Here is a 23,646-nt window from a genome sequence, read left to right on the forward strand (position 1 = left end):
GAAAGAACGACACATGAGCAGCACGCACAGGGGCTGAACTGCACTGTACATTACATACGAAGTGCACCTGAACAGGAAGAACGACACAGGAGCAGCACGCACAGGGGCTGAACTGCACCGTACATTACATACGAAGTGCACCTGAACAGGAAGAACGACACATGAGCAGCACGCACAGGGGCTGAACTGCACTGTACATTACATTACATACGAAGTGCACCTGAACAGAAAGAACGACACAGGAGCAGCACACACAGGGGCTGAACTGCACTGTACATTACATACGAAATGCACCTGAACAGAAAGAACGACACATGAGCAGCACGCACAGGGGCTGAACTGCACTGTACATTACATTACATACGAAATGCACCTGAATAGAAAGAACGACACATGAGCAGCACACACAGGGGCTGAACTGCACTGTACATTACATTACATACGAAATGCACCTGAACAGAAAGAACGACACAAGAGCAGCACACACAGGGGCTGAACTGCACCGTACATTACATTACATACGAAATGCACCTGAATAGAAAGAACGACACATGAGCAGCACACACAGGGGCTGAACTGCACTGTACATTACATTACATACGAAGTGCACCTGAACAGAAAGAACGACACAGGAGCAGCACACACAGGGGCTGAACTGCACTGTACATTACATACGAAATGCACCTGAACAGAAAGAACGACACATGAGCAGCACGCACAGGGGCTGAACTGCACTGTACATTACATTACATACGAAGTGCACCTGAATAGAAAGAACGACACATGAGCAGCACACACAGGGGCTGAACTGCACTGTACATTACATTACATACGAAATGCACCTGAATAGAAAGAACGACACATGAGCAGCACACACAGGGGCTGAACTGCACCGTACATTACATTACATACGAAATGCACCTGAATAGAAAGAACGACACATGAGCAGCACACACAGGGGCTGAACTGCACTGTACATTACATTACATACGAAATGCACCTGAACAGAAAGAACGACACAAGAGCAGCACACACAGGGGCTGAAATGCACTGTACATTACATACGAAATGCACCTGAACAGAAAGAACGACACATGAGCAGCACGCACAGGGGCTGAACTGCACTGTACATTACATTACATACGAAATGCACCTGAACAGAAAGAACGACACAGGAGCAGCACACACAGGGGCTGAACTGCACTGTACATTACATACGAAGTGCACCTGAACAGAAAGAACGACACAGGAGCAGCACACACAGGGGCTGAACTGCACCATACATTACATACGAAATGCACCTGAACAGAAAGAACGACACATGAGCAGCACGCACAGGGGCTGAACTGCACTGTACATTACATTACATACGAAATGCACCTGAACAGAAAGAACGACACAGGAGCAGCACACACAGGGGCTGAACTGCACTGTACATTACATTACATACGAAATGCACCTGAACAGAAAGAACGACACAGGAGCAGCACACACAGGGGCTGAACTGCACTGTACATTACATACGAAATGCACCTGAACAGAAAGAATGACACATGAGCAGCACGCACAGGGGCTGAACTGCACTGTACATTACATTACATACGAAATGCACCTGAACAGAAAGAACGACACAGGAGCAGCACACACAGGGGCTGAACTGCACTGTACATTACATACGAAGTGCACCTGAACAGAAAGAACGACACAGGAGCAGCACACACAGGGGCTGAACTGCACCGTACATTACATTACATACGAAGTGCACCTGAATAGAAAGAACGACACATGAGCAGCATACACAGGGGCTGAACTGCACTGTACATTACATTACATACGAAGTGCACCTGAACAGAAAGAACGACACAGGAGCAGCACACACAGGGGCTGAAATGCACTGTACATTACATACGAAATGCACCTGAACAGAAAGAACGACACATGAGCAGCACGCACAGGGGCTGAACTGCACTGTACATTACATTACATACGAAGTGCACCTGAACAGAAAGAACGACACAGGAGCAGCACACACAGGGGCTGAACTGCACTGTACATTACATACGAAGTGCACCTGAACAGAAAGAACGACACAGGAGCAGCACACACAGGGGCTGAACTGCACCGTACATTACATTACATACGAAGTGCACCTGAACAGAAAGAACGACACAGGAGCAGCACACACAGGGGCTGAACTGCACTGTACATTACATACGAAATGCACCTGAACAGAAAGAACGACACATGAGCAGCACGCACAGGGCTGAACTGCACTGTACATTACATTACATACGAAGTGCACCTGAACAGAAAGAACGACACAGGAGCAGCACGCACAGGGCTGAACTGCACTGTACATTACATTACATACGAAATGCACCTGAACAGAAAGAACGACACAGGAGCAGCACACACAGGGGCTGAACTGCACTGTACATTACATACGAAATGCACCTGAACAGAAAGAACGACACATGAGCAGCACGCACAGGGGCTGAACTGCACTGTACATTACATTACATTACATACGAAGTGCACCTGAACAGAAAGAACGACACAGGAGCAGCACACACAGGGGCTGAACTGCACTGTACATTACATTACATACGAAGTGCACCTGAATAGAAAGAACGACACATGAGCAGCACGCACAGGGGCTGAACTGCACTGTACATTACATTACATACGAAATGCACCTGAACAGAAAGAACGACACAAGAGCAGCACACACAGGGGCTGAACTGCACCGTACATTACATTACATACGAAATGCACCTGAATAGAAAGAACGACACATGAGCAGCACACACAGGGGCTGAACTGCACTGTACATTACATTACATACGAAGTGCACCTGAACAGAAAGAACGACACAGGAGCAGCACACACAGGGGCTGAACTGCACTGTACATTACATACGAAATGCACCTGAACAGAAAGAACGACACATGAGCAGCACGCACAGGGGCTGAACTGCACTGTACATTACATTACATACGAAGTGCACCTGAATAGAAAGAACGACACATGAGCAGCACACACAGGGGCTGAACTGCACCGTACATTACATTACATACGAAATGCACCTGAATAGAAAGAACGACACATGAGCAGCACACACAGGGGCTGAACTGCACTGTACATTACATTACATACGAAATGCACCTGAACAGAAAGAACGACACAAGAGCAGCACACACAGGGGCTGAAATGCACTGTACATTACATACGAAATGCACCTGAACAGAAAGAACGACACATGAGCAGCACGCACAGGGGCTGAACTGCACTGTACATTACATTACATACGAAATGCACCTGAACAGAAAGAACGACACAGGAGCAGCACACACAGGGGCTGAACTGCACTGTACATTACATACGAAGTGCACCTGAACAGAAAGAACGACACAGGAGCAGCACACACAGGGGCTGAACTGCACCGTACATTACATACGAAATGCACCTGAACAGAAAGAACGACACATGAGCAGCACACACAGGGGCTGAACTGCACTGTACATTACATTACATACGAAATGCACCTGAACAGAAAGAACGACACAGGAGCAGCACACACAGGGGCTGAACTGCACTGTACATTACATTACATACGAAATGCACCTGAACAGAAAGAACGACACAGGAGCAGCACACACAGGGGCTGAACTGCACTGTACATTACATACGAAATGCACCTGAACAGAAAGAACGACACATGAGCAGCACGCACAGGGGCTGAACTGCACTGTACATTACATTACATACGAAATGCACCTGAACAGAAAGAACGACACAGGAGCAGCACACACAGGGGCTGAACTGCACTGTACATTACATACGAAGTGCACCTAAACAGAAAGAACGACACAGGAGCAGCACACACAGGGGCTGAACTGCAAAGTACATTACATTACATACGAAGTGCACCTGAATAGAAAGAACGACACATGAGCAGCATACACAGGGGCTGAACTGCACTGTACATTACATTACATACGAAGTGCACCTGAACAGAAAGAACGACACAGGAGCAGCACACACAGGGGCTGAAATGCACTGTACATTACATACGAAATGCACCTGAACAGAAAGAACGACACATGAGCAGCACGCACAGGGGCTGAACTGCACTGTACATTACATTACATACGAAGTGCACCTGAACAGAAAGAACGACACAGGAGCAGCACACACAGGGGCTGAACTGCACTGTACATTACATACGAAGTGCACCTGAACAGAAAGAACGACACAGGAGCAGCACACACAGGGGCTGAACTGCACCGTACATTACATTACATACGAAGTGCACCTGAACAGAAAGAACGACACAGGAGCAGCACACACAGGGGCTGAACTGCACTGTACATTACATACGAAATGCACCTGAACAGAAAGAACGACACATGAGCAGCACACACAGGGCTGAACTGCACTGTACATTACATTACATTACATACGAAGTGCACCTGAACAGAAAGAACGACACAGGAGCAGCACGCACAGGGCTGAACTGCACTGTACATTACATTACATACGAAATGCACCTGAACAGAAAGAACGACACAGGAGCAGCACACACAGGGGCTGAACTGCACTGTACATTACATACGAAATGCACCTGAACAGAAAGAACGACACATGAGCAGCACGCACAGGGGCTGAACTGCACTGTACATTACATTACATACGAAATGCACCTGAACAGAAAGAACGACACATGAGCAGCACGCACAGGGGCTGAACTGCACTGTACATTACATTACATTACATACGAAGTGCACCTGAACAGAAAGAACGACACAGGAGCAGCACACACAGGGGCTGAACTGCACTGTACATTACATACGAAATGCACCTGAACAGAAAGAACGACACATGAGCAGCACGCACAGGGGCTGAACTGCACTGTACATTACATTACATACGAAATGCACCTGAACAGAAAGAACGACACAGGAGCAGCACACACAGGGGCTGAACTGCACTGTACATTACATACGAAGTGCACCTGAACAGAAAGAACGACACAGGAGCAGCACACACAGGGGCTGAACTGCACCGTACATTACATTACATACGAAGTGCACCTGAACAGAAAGAACGACACAGGAGCAGCACACACAGGGGCTGAACTGCACTGTACATTACATACGAAATGCACCTGAACAGAAAGAACGACACATGAGCAGCACGCACAGGGCTGAACTGCACTGTACATTACATTACATACGAAGTGCACCTGAACAGAAAGAACGACACAGGAGCAGCACGCACAGGGCTGAACTGCACTGTACATTACATTACATACGAAGTGCACCTGAACAGAAAGAACGACACATGAGCAGCACGCACAGGGCTGAACTGCACTGTACATTACATTACATACGAAGTGCACCTGACCAGAAAGAACGACACAGGAGCAGCACACACAGGGGCTGAACTGCACTGTACATTACATACGAAGTGCACCTGAACAGAAAGAACGACACAGGAGCAGCACACACAGGGGCTGAACTGCACTGTACATTACATACGAAGTGCACCTGAACAGAAAGAACGACACAGGAGCAGCACACACAGGGGCTGAACTGCACTGTACATTACATACGAAGTGCACCTGAACAGAAAGAACGACACAGGAGCAGCACACACAGGGGCTGAACTGCACTGTACATTACATACGAAGTGCACTTGAACAGAAAGAACGACACAGGAGCAGCACACACAGGGGCTGAACTGCACTGTACATTACATACGAAGTGCACCTGAACAGAAAGAACGACACATGAGCAGCACGCACAGGTGCTGAACTGCACTGTACATTACATTACATACGAAGTGCATCTGAACAGAAAGAACGACACAGGAGCAGCACGCACAGGGGCTGAACTGCACTGTACATTACATACGAAGTGCATCTGAACAGAAAGAACGACACATGAGCAGCACGCACAGGGGCTGAACTGCACTGTACATTACATACGAAGTGCACCTGAACAGAAAGAACGACACATGAGCAGCACGCACAGGGGCTGAACTGTACTGTACATTACATTACATTACATACGAAGTGCACCTGAACAGAAAGAACGACACAGGAGCAGCACACACAGGGGCTGAACTGCACTGTACATTACATACGAAGTGCACCTGAACAGAAAGAACGACACATGAGCAGCACGCACAGGGGCTGAACTGTACTGTACATTACATTACATTACATACGAAGTGCACCTGAACAGAAAGAACGACACATGAGCAGCACACACAGGGGCTGAACTGCACTGTACATTACATTACATACGAAATGCACCTGAACAGAAAGAACGACACAGGAGCAGCACACACAGGGGCTGAACTGCACTGTACATTACATACGAAGTGCACCTGAACAGAAAGAACGACACATAAGCAGCACGCACAGGGGCTGAACTGTACTGTACATTACATTACATTACATACGAAGTGCACCTGAACAGAAAGAACGACACAGGAGCAGCACGCACAGGGGCTGAACTACACTGTACATTACATTACATACGAAGTGCACCTGAACAGAAAGAACGACACATGAGCAGCACACACAGGGGCTGAACTGCACTGTACATTACATTACATACGAAATGCACCTGAACAGAAAGAACGACACAGGAGCAGCACACACAGGGGCTGAACTGCACTGTACATTACATACGAAGTGCACCTGAACAGAAAGAACGACACATAAGCAGCACGCACAGGGGCTGAACTGCACTGTACATTACATACGAAGTGCACCTGAACAGAAAGAACGACACAGGAGCAGCACACACAGGGGCTGAACTGCACTGTACATTACATTACATACGAAGTGCACCTGAACAGAAAGAACGACACAGGAGCAGCACACACAGGGGCTGAACTGCACTGTACATTACATACGAAGTGCACCTGAACAGAAAGAACGACACATGAGCAGCACGCACAGGGGCTGAACTGCACTGTACATTACATTACATACGAAGTGCACCTGAATAGAAAGAACGACACAGGAGCAGCACGCACAGGGGCTGAACTGCACTGTACATTACATACGAAGTGCACCTGAACAGAAAGAACGACACAGGAGCAGCACACACAGGGGCTGAACTGCACTGTACATTACATTACATTACATACGAAGTGCACCTGAACAGAAAGAACGACACAGGAGCAGCACGCACAGGGGCTGAACTGCACTGTACATTACATTACATTACATACGAAGTGCACCTGAACAGAAAGAACGACACATGAGCAGCACGCACAGGGGCTGAACTGCACTGTACATTACATACGAAGTGCACCTGAACAGAAAGAACGACACATGAGCAGCACACACAGGGGCTGAACTGCACTGTACATTACATACGAAGTGCACCTGAACAGAAAGAACGACACAGGAGCAGCACGCACAGGGGCTGAACTGCACTGTACATTACATTACACACGAAGTGCACCTGAACAGAAAGAACGACACAGGAGCAGCACACACAGGGGCTGAACTGCACTGTACATTACATTACATACGAAATGCACCTGAACAGAAAGAACGACACATGAGCAGCACACACAGGGGCTGAACTGCACTGTACATTACATTACACACGAAGTGCACCTGAACAGAAAGAACGACACATGAGCAGCACGCACAGGGCTGAACTGCACTGTACATTACATTACATACGAAGTGCACCTGACCAGAAAGAACGACACAGGAGCAGCACACACAGGGGCTGAACTGCACTGTACATTACATACGAAGTGCACCTGAACAGAAAGAACGACACAGGAGCAGCACACACAGGGGCTGAACTGCACTGTACATTACATACGAAATGCACCTGAACAGAAAGAACGACACAGGAGCAGCACACACAGGGGCTGAACTGCACTGTACATTACATACGAAGTGCACCTGAACAGAAAGAACGACACAGGAGCAGCACGCACAGGGGCTGAACTGCACTGTACATTACATACGAAATGCACCTGAACAGAAAGAACGACACAGGAGCAGCACACACAGGGGCTGAACTGCACTGTACATTACATACGAAGTGCACCTGAACAGAAAGAACGACACAGGAGCAGCACACACAGGGGCTGAACTGCACTGTACATTACATACGAAGTGCACCTGAACAGAAAGAACGACACAGGAGCAGCACGCACAGGGGCTGACCTGCACTGTACATTACATACGAAGTGCATCTGAACAGAAAGAACGACACATGAGCAGCACGCACAGGGGCTGAACTGCACTGTACATTACATACGAAGTGCACCTGAACAGAAAGAACGACACAGGAGCAGCACACACAGGGGCTGAACTGCACTGTACATTACATACGAAGTGCATCTGAACAGAAAGAACGACACAGGAGAAGCACGCACAAGGGCTGAACTGCACTGTACATTACATACGAAGTGCATCTGAACAGAAAGAACGACACATGAGCAGCACACACAGGGGCTGAACTGCACTGTACATTACATACGAAGTGCATCTGAACAGAAAGAACGACACAGGAGCAGCACGCACAGGGGCTGAACTGCACTGTACATTACATTACATACGAAGTGCACCTGAACAGAAAGAACGACACATGAGCAGCACACACAGGGGCTGAACTGCACTGTACATTACATACGAAGTGCACCTGAACAGAAAGAACGACACAGGAGCAGCACGCACACGGGCTGAACTGCACTGTACATTACATTACATACGAAGTGCACCTGAACAGAAAGAACGACACAGGAGCAGCACACACAGGGGCTGAACTGCACTTTACATTACATACGAAGTGCATCTGAACAGAAAGAACGACACATGAGCAGCACACACAGGGGCTGAACTGCACTGTACATTACATACGAAGTGCACCTGAACAGAAAGAACGACACAGGAGCAGCACACACAGGGGCTGAACTGCACTGTACATTACATACGAAGTGCACCTGAACAGAAAGAACGACACAGGAGCAGCACACACAGGGGCTGAACTGCACTGTACATTACATACGAAGTGCATCTGAACAGAAAGAACGACACAGGAGCAGCACGCACAGGGGCTGAACTGCACTGTACATTACATACGAAGTGCATCTGAACAGAAAGAACGACACATGAGCAGCACACATAGGGGCTGAACTGCACTGTACATTACATACGAAGTGCACCTGAACAGAAAGAACGACACAGGAGCAGCACGCACAGGGGCTGAACTGCACTGTACATTACATTACATACGAAGTGCACCTGAACAGAAAGAACGACACATGAGCAGCACACACAGGGGCTGAACTGCACTGTACATTACATACGAAGTGCACCTGAACAGAAAGAACGACACATGAGCAGCACGCACAGGGGCTGAACTGCACTGTACATTACATTACATACGAAGTGCACCTGAACAGAAAGAACGACACATGAGCAGCACGCACAGGGGCTGAACTGCACTGTACTGTACATTACATACGAAGTGCACCTGAACAGAAAGAACGACACATGAGCAGCACGCACAGGGGCTGAACTGCACTGTACATTACATTACATACGAAGTGCACCTGAACAGGAAGAACGACACATGAGCAGCACGCACAGGGGCTGAACTGTACTGTACATTACATACGAAGTGCACCTGAACAGAAACAACGACACATGAGCAGCACGCACAGGGGCTGAACTGCACTGTACATTACATACGAAGTGCACCTGAACAGAAAGAACGACACATGAGCAGCACGCACAGGGGCTGAACTGCACTGTACATTACATACGAAGTGCACCTGAACAGGAAGAACGACACAGGAGCAGCACGCACAGGGGCTGAACTGCACTGTACATTACATACGAAGTGCACCTGAACAGAAAGAACGACACATGAGCAGCACGCACAGGGGCTGAACTTTACTGTACATTACATTACATACGAAGTGCACCTGACCAGAAAGAACGACACAGGAGCAGCACACACAGGGGCTGAACTGCACCGTACATTACATACGAAGTGCACCTGAACAGAAAGAACGACACATGAGCAGCACGCACAGGGGCTGAACTGCACTGTACATTACATTACATACGAAGTGCACCTGAACAGAAAGAACGACACATGAGCAGCACACACAGGGGCTGAACTGCACTGTACATTACATACGAAGTGCACCTGAACAGAAAGAACGACACAGGAGCAGCACACACAGGGGCTGAACTGCACTGTACATTACATACGAAGTGCACCTGAACAGAAAGAACGACACAGGAGCAGCACACACAGGGGCTGAACTGCACTGTACATTACATACGAAGTGCATCTGAACAGAAAGAACGACACAGGAGCAGCACGCACAGGGGCTGAACTGCACTGTACATTACATACGAAGTGCATCTGAACAGAAAGAACGACACATGAGCAGCACACACAGGGGCTGAACTGCACTGTACATTACATACGAAGTGCATCTGAACAGAAAGAACGACACAGGAGCAGCACGCACAGGGGCTGAACTGCACTGTACATTACATACGAAGTGCACCTGACCAGAAAGAACGACACAGGAGCAGCACACACAGGGGCTGAACTGCACTGTACATTACATACGAAGTGCACCTGAACAGAAAGAACGACACATGAGCAGCACGCACAGGAGCTGAACTGCACTGTACATTACATACGAAGTGCACCTGAACAGAAAGAACGACACATGAGCAGCACGCACAGGGGCTGAACTGCACTGTACATTACATACGAAGTGCACCTGAACAGAAAGAACGACACATGAGCAGCACGCACACGGGCTGAACTGCACTGTACATTACATTACATACGAAGTGCACCTGAACAGAAAGAACGACACATGAGCAGCACGCACAGGGGCTGAACTGCACTGTACATTACATACGAAGTGCACCTGAACAGAAAGAACGACACATGAGCAGCACGCACAGGGGCTGAACTGCACTGTACATTACATACGAAGTGCACCTGAACAGGAAGAACGACACATGAGCAGCACGCACAGGGGCTGAACTGCACTGTACATTACATTACATACGAAGTGCACCTGAACAGAAAGAACGACACATGAGCAGCACGCACAGGGGCTGAACTGCACTGTACTGTACATTACATACGAAGTGCACCTGAACAGAAAGAACGACACATGAGCAGCACGCACAGGGGCTGAACTGCACTGTACATTACATTACATACGAAGTGCACCTGAACAGGAAGAACGACACATGAGCAGCACGCACAGGGGCTGAACTGCACTGTACATTACATTACATACGAAGTGCACCTGAACAGAAAGAACGACACATGAGCAGCACGCACAGGGGCTGAACTGCACTGTACTGTACATTACATACGAAGTGCACCTGAACAGAAAGAACGACACATGAGCAGCACGCACAGGGGCTGAACTGTACTGTACATTACATACGAAGTGCACCTGAACAGAAAGAACGACACATGAGCAGCACGCACAGGGGCTGAACTGCACTGTACTGTACATTACATACGAAGTGCACCTGAACAGAAAGAACGACACATGAGCAGCACGCACAGGGGCTGAACTGTACTGTACTGTACTGTACATTACATACGAAGTGCACCTGAACAGAAACAACAACACATGAGCAGCACGCACAGGGGCTGAACTGCACTGTACATTACATACGAAGTGCACCTGAACAGAAAGAACGACACATGAGCAGCACGCACAGGGGCTGAACTGCACTGTACATTACATACGAAGTGCACCTGAACAGGAAGAACGACACAGGAGCAGCACGCACAGGGGCTGAACTGCACTGTACATTACATACGAAGTGCACCTGAACAGGAAGAACGACACAGGAGCAGCACGCACAGGGGCTGAACTGCACTGTACATTACATACGAAGTGCACCTGAACAGAAAGAACGACACATGAGCAGCACGCACAGGGGCTGAACTGCACTGTACATTACATACGAAGTGCACCTGAACAGGAAGAACGACACATGAGCAGCACGCACAGGGGCTGAACTGCACTGTACATTACATTACATACGAAGTGCACCTGACCAGAAAGAACGACACAGGAGCAGCACACACAGGGGCTGAACTGCACTGTACATTACATACGAAGTGCACCTGAACAGAAAGAACGACACATGAGCAGCACGCACAGGGGCTGAACTGCACTGTACATTACATTACATACGAAGTGCACCTGAACAGAAAGAACGACACATGAGCAGCACACGCAGGGGCTGAACTGCACTGTACTGTACATTACATACGAAGTGCACCTGAACAGAAAGAACGACACATGAGCAGCACGCACAGGGGCTGAACTGCACTGTACTGTACATTACATACGAAGTGCACCTGAACAGAAAGAACGACACATGAGCAGCACGCACAGGGGCTGAACTGCACTGTACATTACATTACATACGAAGTGCACCTGAACAGAAAGAACGACACATGAGCAGCACGCACAGGGGCTGAACTGCACTGTACATTACATACGAAGTGCACCTGAACAGAAAGAACGACACATGAGCAGCACGCACAGGGGCTGAACTGCACTGTACATTTAGGAAAGTGTTTTGACTAGCGTCCTCCAATCTGGCAAATTCAACCCCTTATTTAATTTTGCTTTCAATCTTCAGTGTATTGCACATCTCGAGTGTATTTGGGGTACAGTAGGACTTTTCTCTTTTCCCTCTCTGCCTCTCACATATTTCAACACTTGTATTAAATGAATGGCAGACAATCCAACTCAGTGAAGCACCGGTTGGTGATTTTTTTCATTTTATTTTTTTTGTTTTCATTTTTATCACAGCTGATTGCATTATATCCCATAACTGATTGCACATACTGTTAACTCAGACTTTCTTACACACACGTGTAATTTACTGACAGAAAACGGCAGCCTTGTTCTTTTCAATTTTATTTAATATACAACCAAAAAACGATGTGAATTCCCGTCATGCTGTAAAGTATGAAAGATGGTCCTGGTTGCTTTTGCACACACGTTACATTTCAAACAATACTTTCATTTATTATGGAGAAAAGGTTAAGTGCAAATCAGTGTTAAATGTATTATGTAGCTGATTTATCTGTGCCATTGAGTTAGGGTTTGCTTTTTATACATGATAAATCTAAATATTATCAGGCATTAAGTAAATGATTTATCTGTGCCATTGAGTTAGGGTTTGCTTTGTATACATTATAAATCTAAATATTATCAGGCATTAAGTAAATGATTTATCTGTGCCACTGAGTTAGGGTTTGCTTTGTATACATTAGTTAGCATGGCATTTAATTTAGTTATACCTATTTTTTTATGAAAAAAAAACAATGTTAACTGTTTATATTGTTACTTCCATTATTATTGATATTTAGGACATGTGCAAAGCAATACCTTGCATAGTATTGATTTGAGGCACCTCTGTGTGTAGAGCAATAACTTGCACAGTATTGATTTGAGGACACCTCTGTGTGCAGAGCAATAACTTGCATAGTATTGATTTGAGACACCTCTGTGTGCAGAGCAATAACTTGCATAGTATTGATTTGAGGCACCTCTGTGTGTAGAGCAATAACTTGCATAGTATTGATTTGAGGCACCTCTGTGTGTACAGCAATAACTTGCATAGTATTGATTTGAGGCACCTCTGTGTGCAGAGCAATAACTTGCACAGTATTGATTTGAGGCACCTCTGTGTGTACAGCAATAACTTGCATAGTATTGATTTGAGACACCTCTGTGTGTACAGCAATAACTTGCATAGTATTGATTTGAGGCACCTCTGTGTGCAGAGCAATAACTTGCACAGTATTGATTTGAGGCACCTCTGTGTGCAGAGCAGTAACTTGCATAGTATTGATCTGAGGACACCTCTGTGTGCAGAGCAATAACTTGCATAGTATTGATTTGAGGCACCTCTGTGTGCAGAGCAATAACTTGCATAGTATTGATTTGAGGCACCTCTGTGTGTACAGCAATAACTTGCATAGTATTGATTTGAGACACCTCTGTGTGTACAGCAATAACTTGCATAGTATTGATTTGAGGCACCTCTGTGTGCAGAGCAATAACTTGCACAGTATTGATTTGAGGCACCTCTGTGTGCAGAGCAGTAACTTGCATAGTATTGATCTGAGGACACCTCTGTGTGCAGAGCAATAACTTGCATAGTACTGTTCACTTAAGAAACAGTCGCAAATGAGTCATGGAAAAGAGATCTACTGAAAAAATTAATTTAAAAGCAGGTGATCAGCCCTTTTTAATCTGTGATAATAACAGAGATTAATTGTATTGTAACGCGCATTCTTGTGCTAAACTCTTAGCCTTTCAGATGCGTTTCTTTCTGTAATATTAAGCAACAATGTCACAATAATAAACAAAGCATTGCACACAATTACAATCCTGCCCAGTAACACACTGACTGCTCTGACACACTCAGTTACAATGAGACAATACAAGGAACACAGTGACTGCTCTGACACACTCAGTTACAATGAGACAATACAAGGAACACAGTGACTGCTCTGACACACTCAGTTACAATGAGACAATACAAGGAACACACTGACTGCTCCGACACACTCAGTTACAATGAGACAATACAAGGAACACACTGACTGCTCTGACACACTCAGTTACAATGAGACAATACAAGGAACACACTGACTGCTCCGACACACTCAGTTACAATGAGACAATATAAGCTGAGTATGAAGCTGATTGAAGTTGAATGAATAGAGAGAGAGACACTTACTTCAGGTATTGTCAGTGGGATGTGCAGCACGGCTCTAGTGCTCCAGTCACTCGCTCTGACCGTCTCCTCAGTGAATGTGTCCTTTCTGCTCTTCAGATCTGAAAATGTGTTTGTTTAGTTCAAGGAGAACAAAGATTTTTTTTTACATGTATTATTTGCTTTACTTCACTTTCACAGATGTATGCTGTACTATGAGATTACAAGAATACAGTTTAGGTTACTGTGAAAGAACTTGTTTATTCGGAGAGGGAATAAACAAGTTGAAAGAGCGGGAACAAAAATGCCCATCACACAGATGCACGACGGGAATGACAGGACAGGACCCGGATCAATGCAAGATTATGCGGGATAGAAAGCCAGTTTCACATGCGTGTTCAGGTAAGTGTAAAACAATGGGATGTGCTCAGGATTCACGCTTTGGAAACCGCTCCTGTTACAATCTTAACGGTACACTTGAACACACACTACAGTCAGTGAAATAATTATTTGATACTGAAATATATATTTTATCTCTTTTTTAAAAAAAAAAATCCCCGATTGCTAGGCTGTTTCAGGAATACAAAAAATCATGACAAACATTGCCAGTCCGCCAGACATTATTTACCCGCTAGATGTTTTCATAACGAGTTAAATTTGACTGCAAACCCGCCACTCGTGCAGCGCTGAGCCCGCGGCACGGAGACTGCAACTGAGGAGATATGAATAAAAACAAACACGCCGCTTCACAAATACAACACACACACACACAAAAACAACGCGCTCCTACCACACTACAACCCGGACCTTTCAAAATAATACAATATAACAGCGCTCTGTAGTTTATAAACACATTGTAGAGCTCCATGCAGACTCTCTCACCTCCTCTCTGCTCTCCCTCAGTGTCTGAACGGATAAAACAACGCGCTCCTACCACACTACAACCCGGACCTTTCAAAATAATACAATATAACAGCGCTCTGTAGTTTATAAACACATTGTAGAGCTCCATGCAGACTCTCTCACCTCCTCTCTGCTCTCCCTCAGTGTCTGAACGGATAAAACAACGCGCTCCTACCACACTACAACCCGGACCTTTCAAAATAATACAATATAACAGCGCTCTGTAGTTTATAAACACATTGTAGAGCTCCATGCAGACTCTCTCACCTCCTCTCTGCTCTCCCTCAGTGTCTGAACGGGTCTGTCTCCCACAGGACGAGGAATATACCAATCACAAAATACAAACCGATCAGCGCGGTTTAACAATTCATCTAATATGAACCGCAAAGGAAATTGTCATATCGGAGACCTTTTAATTAAAAATAAACAACACTTTCAATTGTATCACCGTAAACGAGCTGTTTGTAGCTCTAGTTTTTCCAGTGAATACAATTTGAATTCAGGTAACCCCTCCCCCATGCCGGAGTTGGTATAGTCCTTTCTCTATCAGGCTGCAGCAGCGTCGATGCGGCGAGTTTCACGCAGATATATAATCTGTGTTTCGTGTAATTATATTGATATTTCCCGTCCTCTTCTTCCGAGTGAGATGTTCAAACACTAACGCGATACCCCTGATAATGTTTTTAGAAGTATATCAGGTTAATTCAAGTTGAGCGCCGTTGTCACAAACAGATCCACAATGGCGCAGGCATGCTCGCAGTTTCATAGCTTTCTCTTCTAGTCTTGCAGGTTCAGGGCGTGTGAACTTGTTTTTGGTAAATACAGCACAGGGTCGCAGAAAGGTCATTCTTTACGAGTACACTTCCAGGCAGTAACCTCTGCTATTTCTACCCCATGCTTTTATTTAGTTTCTCTTGAACTGTATGATTGTCTCCTATTCTTTATCCAGGACAGTATTCCTCCCTGCTGTCCAGCGGCACAGATTTAGACTCTTCCTCAGACTGCGCTGCGAACTAAACCAGGCAACAGAGCCGCGTCCACAGCAGCAGAAGAGTCACCAGCAATGAGACACGCCAAGGAGTGCGCTGCTCTGTGAGACTCGAGGGGACGCCTTATCAAAGCGCTTCCTCCAGGCTTTAATTAACTGCTATTGATTTAAAAAAGGACAAGACATCATGTTAATGTTACAACATGAAAAACTAAACACACTGAGAGTGCTGAAGAGGGCTTGAAATACAGTGTATCACTCAGCTGTGTGGTTCTAGTTTTGTAAAATGAACAGGTGGTTTACCTCTTTAAAATAAATAGGAGTTAATTAAAGACTGGTGTAAAAGCTTTGAAAAGATGTCCTGAGGTGTCTTATTGTGATTAAAAAGCGTCCCATTCCACAAGAAAACCCTGAGAGGCGTTGGAAAACTAAAGCTCTTTGAATGAAATGCTTTTTATTATATGAATAACTACCCAGTGGAGTGACAGAGCAGGTTAATAAACTAAATGTATTGAATGAATAATGAAATCAGATCATATATGTCAGAGAGTGAGAGGTTTGTATTAAACAGTCCAGTTACAGTATTTTTAAAAGGTTTTAGTAGTTTAACTGCTTATGGCTGTGAGGATTGGTAACAAAGGTAAATATTCTCATACAATACTCTGCATTTATATTACTGCTCCCAACAGTACTTTCTGTAAAGCTGTATTTGGGTCTGTAGTTGTTGTCCCTGGTCTGTACCAAGTGTATTCATTCAGGAGAAGCAACACAAGTGAAGGTGAATAAGTAGCCTACAGAATGTGTGCATTGCAGAAAGCGTTTATTATTAAAACATGACGAGACATCTCTCAGGTTTTATTAATAACACCAATATTCTATTTGAGCGGCGTTAGCTTGTAGCCCTTCAAAAGTTACAAGCGTTAAATTTGCAATGCTTCAATGTATCCAGTAGGTGGCACCAAAACACTGTTCAGCTTTTACATTGTACAGTTTAGACTGCATTGGTTGATAATGTACATTCCTCCTTGAATGAGTTCAGTAAAAAGGGGCAGACCTAGATATTTCAAACAGCATTACTGATATTTTTGTGATACAATACACACATAAAAACAATGTGCTCCACAATATAAAGCATTCTTTAATTCTTAGTTTAAACTGCTGCATAATAAAGTGAATGTACACACACATTTGTGTTTAGATTTTAAGTCTTCTAATAATTAGATTATTATGTTTAACCCATTTATCTTTTTAAATGATACCTTCAATCTTCTACTGTGATACTAATGGGAACATTTAAAATAAGATGATGGCTGATCGAAACAAAATCTTTGTTGTTTTGTGAAACATAATTTCCTCTCATCAAAAAAATGTAACTTCTAAGAATCTTCCTGTTTCTTTTCTTTGTAAATCACCTCCTCACCCAGTTCATTGCTCGGTGTGTGTAATCTCCATGCCTGCAATGGTAATGACTAGAGTTCAATCACCTCCTCACCCAGTTCATTGCTCTGTGTGTGTAATCTCCATGCCTGCAATGGTAATGACTAGAGTTCAATCACCTCCTCACCCAGTTCATTGCTCTGTGTGTGTAATCTCCATGCCTGCAATGGTAATGACTAGAGTTCAATCACCTCCTCACCCAGTTCATTGCTCTGTGTGTGTAATCTCCATGCCTGCAATGGTAATGACTAGAGTTCAATCACCTCCTCACCCAGTTCATTGCTCTGTGTGTGTAATCTCCATGCCTGCAATGGTAATGACTAGAGTTAAATCCTAGTGGTCAGATGTAAACCCTTTTTATTTTCTTTTATTTAAAATATATTCCAATGCTGCAGTCATTTTAATGTGCCCATCAGAACACACTTCTCCTTTTCTGTGGTCAGTCAGCTCTGTGTTCATTTCTGAGAAGGAAATACGTGTCTGTGGTTAGTGAGAGGAAGTGAAGGCAGGCAGGGTTTAAATTGTGCCTGAATACTGGAATGCAGCCCTGCACCCCCTGTTAAACTGCCAAGAGGGGATTCTGAAAAGGGGAGATTGATTATTATTATTTATTTATTTCTTAGCAGAAGCCCTTATCCAGGGCGACTTACAATTGTTACAAGATATCACATTATTTTTTTTACATACAATTACCCATTTATACAGTTGGGTTTTTACTGGAGCAATCTAGGTAAAGTACCTTGCTCAAGGGTACAGCAGCAGTGTCCCCCACCTGAGATTGAACCCACGACCCTCCGGTCAAGAGTCCAGAGCCCTAACCACTACTCCACACTGCTGCCCCAGATTGAGCAGAGCAGTTTTATACCAAACATGCCTCAATCATCTTTAGATGACGAGGTCTGCTCTGCTCCTTAGAAAAGTTAACTGTAAAAGAAAACCATGGTAAAAACATGGCAAAATAAAGACAATTCTAGATAAGTTTGATTTTGTATGATGATAAACTGATTAAATACACAGATTCATGTAGAAAGGAAAAGAGATAGACAAATATGTTGACTTATTTTCTTTTGCTTAATTAATTTATTATTATTATTATTATTATTATTATTATTATTATTATTATTATTATTATTATTATTATTATTGTTGTTGTTGTTGTTGTTGTGATTAACTTTTTGGGGTTGCAGCACCCCCTAGCGGTCACACACAGATGATGTATTTATTCAGCTAGAATTAAACAAAGATCTATAATAAAGCTGTGGTATAATGAAAAACAATTCATGTGAAATTCTGCGGGTAACATTGAAGCAGGGTTTCACTCTAACTATTCTCCTGTTGAATGCAAACCTACAGGTGTGGTGTTCTGTGTATCTCTGCTCTGGGGGCTCTTGCCACCCCTCCTCAAAGGCTCAGCCACTGTAGAGCCTCACCCCTCTGAGGGAGACTCCCTGCTGGGACAGAGGGGGACCCCCTGGACAAACAGTCACTTCAATCCAGCCTGAAGCTGCCCCTGTCAACAAATCAATTAAAAATAAAAACCTGAAAAGTCTTCATTAGATAAGTATTCACCCTGTTTGTATTGGGAATGGGTTTCTTTGTGAATCTATAATAAAAGATGTCTCGATGTCTTGCACAGTATTGATTTGCATGTTGGGTTGGGTTTGACAGTGTGATCTCATTCATGTGCAGGTGTTAATACAGCAGCACCTTCACATCGAACGAGCAGGACACAGAGACAGAGAGCAGCTACTCCACTCACTAGGAATCGGTAAGCACACATCTCAATGATTTTTCAAATGTTCTTTCATTTCTTTATTTTTCTATTCCTCGGAAGGTGGTGGATTGGAGACCAGTCCTCTTTATGTCTCCACAGAGCAGGGATAACACAAGCAGAGGCAATGGGAGCTTATGGAATATTAGTTTGTTTGTTTAAAAATAAGTGACTTAGCCACAATTGATATTTAAAGGGTTTTCAAGCCCATTAGTTTGATCAGCCTGACTTGTATTTTCTTTTATAAAACATGCAGACTGTAGTCCAGCAGCAGACCTCAGTGTTGTGACTGTATACTGAGGATAGTCTTATTATTGTTTCCATAGTGTAACATGTCCTGGATGTAAGGCTGATAGGTCTGTACCTGCCCAGGTTTGCTGTATCACCCTTCTGAGATATTGTTACCATATTTATGAGCACTGGTCATTTTGAAACCCAGGTGAACTGTCTGAATAGTTAAAGAATGTGTTAATGGGGTCTATAACTTAAAATTATTTAAAAACAAAGTTTAAAAATAAATCAATAAAGGTTCTGCGATTCACTGAGAATAGAAAAAAAGAACAAGCAAAAAAGAACAGACTGTTCTGCATTATCACATTTGAATCAAAGGCACTCCACAGCAGACCAGTCCTGAGGCTCACCTTTGATTCAAATGTGATCATGCAAAACACTCGAGATATGTCACATGAGGGAAAGCAACCTGTCTGCAAATCAAAACTGGTGTCCTGCCTTTCACCTTGCTGTGGAGGCCTGGGGTCCTAGCGGGGGGAGGGGCGGGGGGCTATGTGCTGCACTGGGTTTATGTTAATGTTAAAAAATACCTTCTTTTAGTATTTCTAAATATAGCACTATTGAGTGTGTAATAGTTATGGGTGGCTATTGTTAATGCACGAGACTAGTCTGTCACCTTTCTCTGGAGGCCTGGGTTCCAATCTGGGTGGCTAGGTGGTGCTGTGGGTTAATGTTAATGCACTAGACTAGTCTGTCCCCTTTCTGTGGAGGCCTGGGTTCCAATCTGGATGGCTAGGTGGTGCTGTGGGTTATTGTTAATTCACTAGACTAGCCTGTTATCTTTCTCTGGAGGCCTGGGTTCAAATCTGGGGGGCTAGGTGGCGCTGTGGTTTAATGTTAATGCACTAGACTAGCCTGTCACCTTTCTCTGGAGGCCTGGGTTCCAATCTGGGGGGTTAATGTTAATGCACTAGACTAGCCTGTTATCTTTCTCTGGAGGCTTGGGTTCCAATCTGGATGGATAGGTGGTGCTGTGGGTTAATGTTAATGCACTAGACTAGCCTGTCACATTTCTCTGGAGGCCCGGGTTCCAATCTGGATGGCTAGGTGGTGCTGTGGGTTAATGTTAATGCACTAGACTAGCCTGTCACCTTTCTCTGGAGGCCTGGGTTCCAATCTGGGTGGCTAGGTGGTGCTGTGGGTTAATGTTAATGCACTAGACTAGCCTGTCACCTTTCTCTGGAGGCCTGGGTTCCAATCTGGGTGGCTAGGTGGTGCTGTGGGTTAATGTTAATGCACTAGACTAGCCTGTCACCTTTCTCTGGAGGCCTGGGTTCCAGTCTGGATGGCTAGGTGGTGCTGTGGGTTAATGTTAATGCACTAGACTAGTTTGTCACCTTTCTCTGGAGGCCTGGGTTCCAATCTGGGGGGGGGGGCTAGGTGGTGCTCTGGGTTAATGTTAATGCACTAGACTAGCCTGTCACCTTTCTCTGGAGGCCTGGGTTCCAATCTGGATGACTAGGTGGTTCAGGGTATGTGTAGGTAAAGTGTCAGATTTACTGAAGGTATTTTTTTGTTTCAGCAAATTATTTGTTAATACTGATTCCTTATCATTGTATTGATATAGTGTAACATTAGTCATATTGAAACCTATGGGACCTGTCTGAATATGTTTTTTATGCCACTGTGTATTTCCATGGATACATATGTAAAGGTTTTTTTTTTTTTAATTGTTGATAGTTAATTAGTAAATGAAGTTAATGATCAGCAATCAGGTTGTATTGGGAATGTGTTTCTTTGTGAATCTATAATAAAAGATGTCTCGATGTCTTGCACAGTATTGATTTGCATGTTGGGTTGGGTTTGACAGTGTGATCTCATTAATGTGCAGGTGTTAATACAGCAGCACCTTCACATCGAACGAGCAGGACACAGAGACAGAGAGCAGCTACTCCACTCACTAGGAATCGGTAAGCACACATCTCAGTGATTTTTCAAATGTTCTTTCATTTCTTTATTTTTCTATTGCTCTGAAGGTGGTGGATTGGAGACCAGTCCTCTTTATGTCTCCACAGAGCAGGGATAACACAAGCATAGGCAATGGGAGCTTATGGAATATTAGTTTGTTTAAAAATAAGCGGCTTAGCCACAATTTATATTTAAAGGGATTTTCCATCACATTAATCTTATCAGCCTAGGGGGCTCCCGAGTGGCGCATCCAGTAAAGGCGCTCCTCGCAGGTTGCGCCCTATAGCCTGGAGATCGCAGGTTCGAATCCAGGCTATGTCACAGCTGACCGTGACCGAGAGTTCCTAGGGGGCGGCGCACAATTGGCTGAGCGCTGCCCGGGTAGGGAGGGCTTAGGTCGGCAGGGGAATCCACGGCTCACCGCACATCAGCGACCCCTGTGGCCGATAGGGCGCCTGTGGCTCTGCAGCGGAGCCGCCAGATCTGTGTTGTCCTCTGGCACTATAGCTCTGGTGGCATTGCTGTGGATCTGCAGTGCGAAAAATGACGGCTTGGCAGGAGCACGTTTCGGAGGACGCGTGTTCCAGCCTCCGTTTCCCGAGTCGGCGGGGGGGTTGCGAGCGGTGAGCCGGGGGTACAGATAATAATTGGGCATGCTAAATTGGGGTGAAAACCGGGGTAAAAATAATTGGCGACGACTAAATTTAACAAAAAAAAAAAAAAAAAAAAAAAAAAAATCTGATCAGCCTGACTTGTATTTTCTTTTATAAAACGTGCAGACTGTAGTCCAGCAGCAGACCTCAGTGTTGTGACTGTATACTGAGGATAGTCTTATTATTGTTTCCATAGTGTAACATGTCCTGGATGTAAGGCTGATAGGTCTGTACCTGCCCAGGTTTGCTGTATCACCCTTCTGAGATATTGTTACCGTATTTATAAGCCTCCTGACAGCCGGGTCACCCCCTGTCCTTATCGACACATCCTTTCTAAATTATTTTTACTAATCATTTTTGTTTATAAATGTATATAACTCAACACTGGTGATTTTGAAACCCAGTTGAAATTTCTGAATAGTTAAATAATCCCTTAATTGGGCTATAACTTAACCATTAAAAAAAGTGTAAAAATAAATGAATAGTCTACAAGCCCTTCGCTTGCGGATCCTGGATACAAAGTGTTAAAGGTTCTGCGATTCACTGTGAATAGAAAAAAAAGAACAATCAAAAAAGAACAGACTGTTTTGCATTATCACATTTGAATCAAAGACGCTCCACAGCAGACCAGACCTGTGGCTCACCTTTGATTCAAATGTGATCATGCAAAACACTCGAGATATGTCACATGAGGGAAAGCAACCTGTCTGCAAATCAATACTGGTGTCCTGCCTTTCACCTTGCTGTGGAGGCCTGGGGTCCTAGCGGGGGGAGGGGCGGGGGGCTAGGTGCTGCACTGGGTTTATGTTAATGTTAAGAAATACCTTATTTTAGTATTTCTAAATATAGCACTATTGAGTGTGTAATAGTTATGGGTGGCTATTGTTAATGCACGAGACTAGTC

General features: G+C 44.8%; 1 protein-coding gene across 5 annotated transcripts in view; it reads right to left on the reverse strand.

Moving 5' to 3' along the window:
- The window catches only part of LOC131722013 (zinc finger protein 271-like), a 56,551-nt gene extending 40,147 nt beyond the window's left edge, over positions 1-16,404 (reverse strand). Inside the window, exons 1-2 of one of the 5 annotated variants that reach the window (XM_059015543.1) lie at positions 15,962-16,404; positions 14,816-14,913 (exon numbers count right to left, since the gene is read on the reverse strand). Coding sequence is in view for 2 of the 5 variants with exons in the window: in XM_059015541.1 (XP_058871524.1) it covers positions 15,674-15,803 (130 nt within the window). In the remaining 3 variants the exon portion in view is untranslated. Of the gene's footprint in view, positions 1-14,815; positions 14,914-15,419; positions 15,649-15,673; positions 15,883-15,961 lie in introns of those variants that run through there. The other 4 variants (XM_059015544.1, XM_059015542.1, XM_059015541.1 and 1 more) reach the window with 4 other exon arrangements.
- Between the last annotated feature and the right edge of the window lie 7,242 nt (positions 16,405-23,646).

This window comes from Acipenser ruthenus, chromosome 50 (assembly GCF_902713425.1).
Source record: "Acipenser ruthenus chromosome 50, fAciRut3.2 maternal haplotype, whole genome shotgun sequence".
NCBI lineage: Eukaryota > Metazoa > Chordata > Actinopteri > Acipenseriformes > Acipenseridae > Acipenser > Acipenser ruthenus.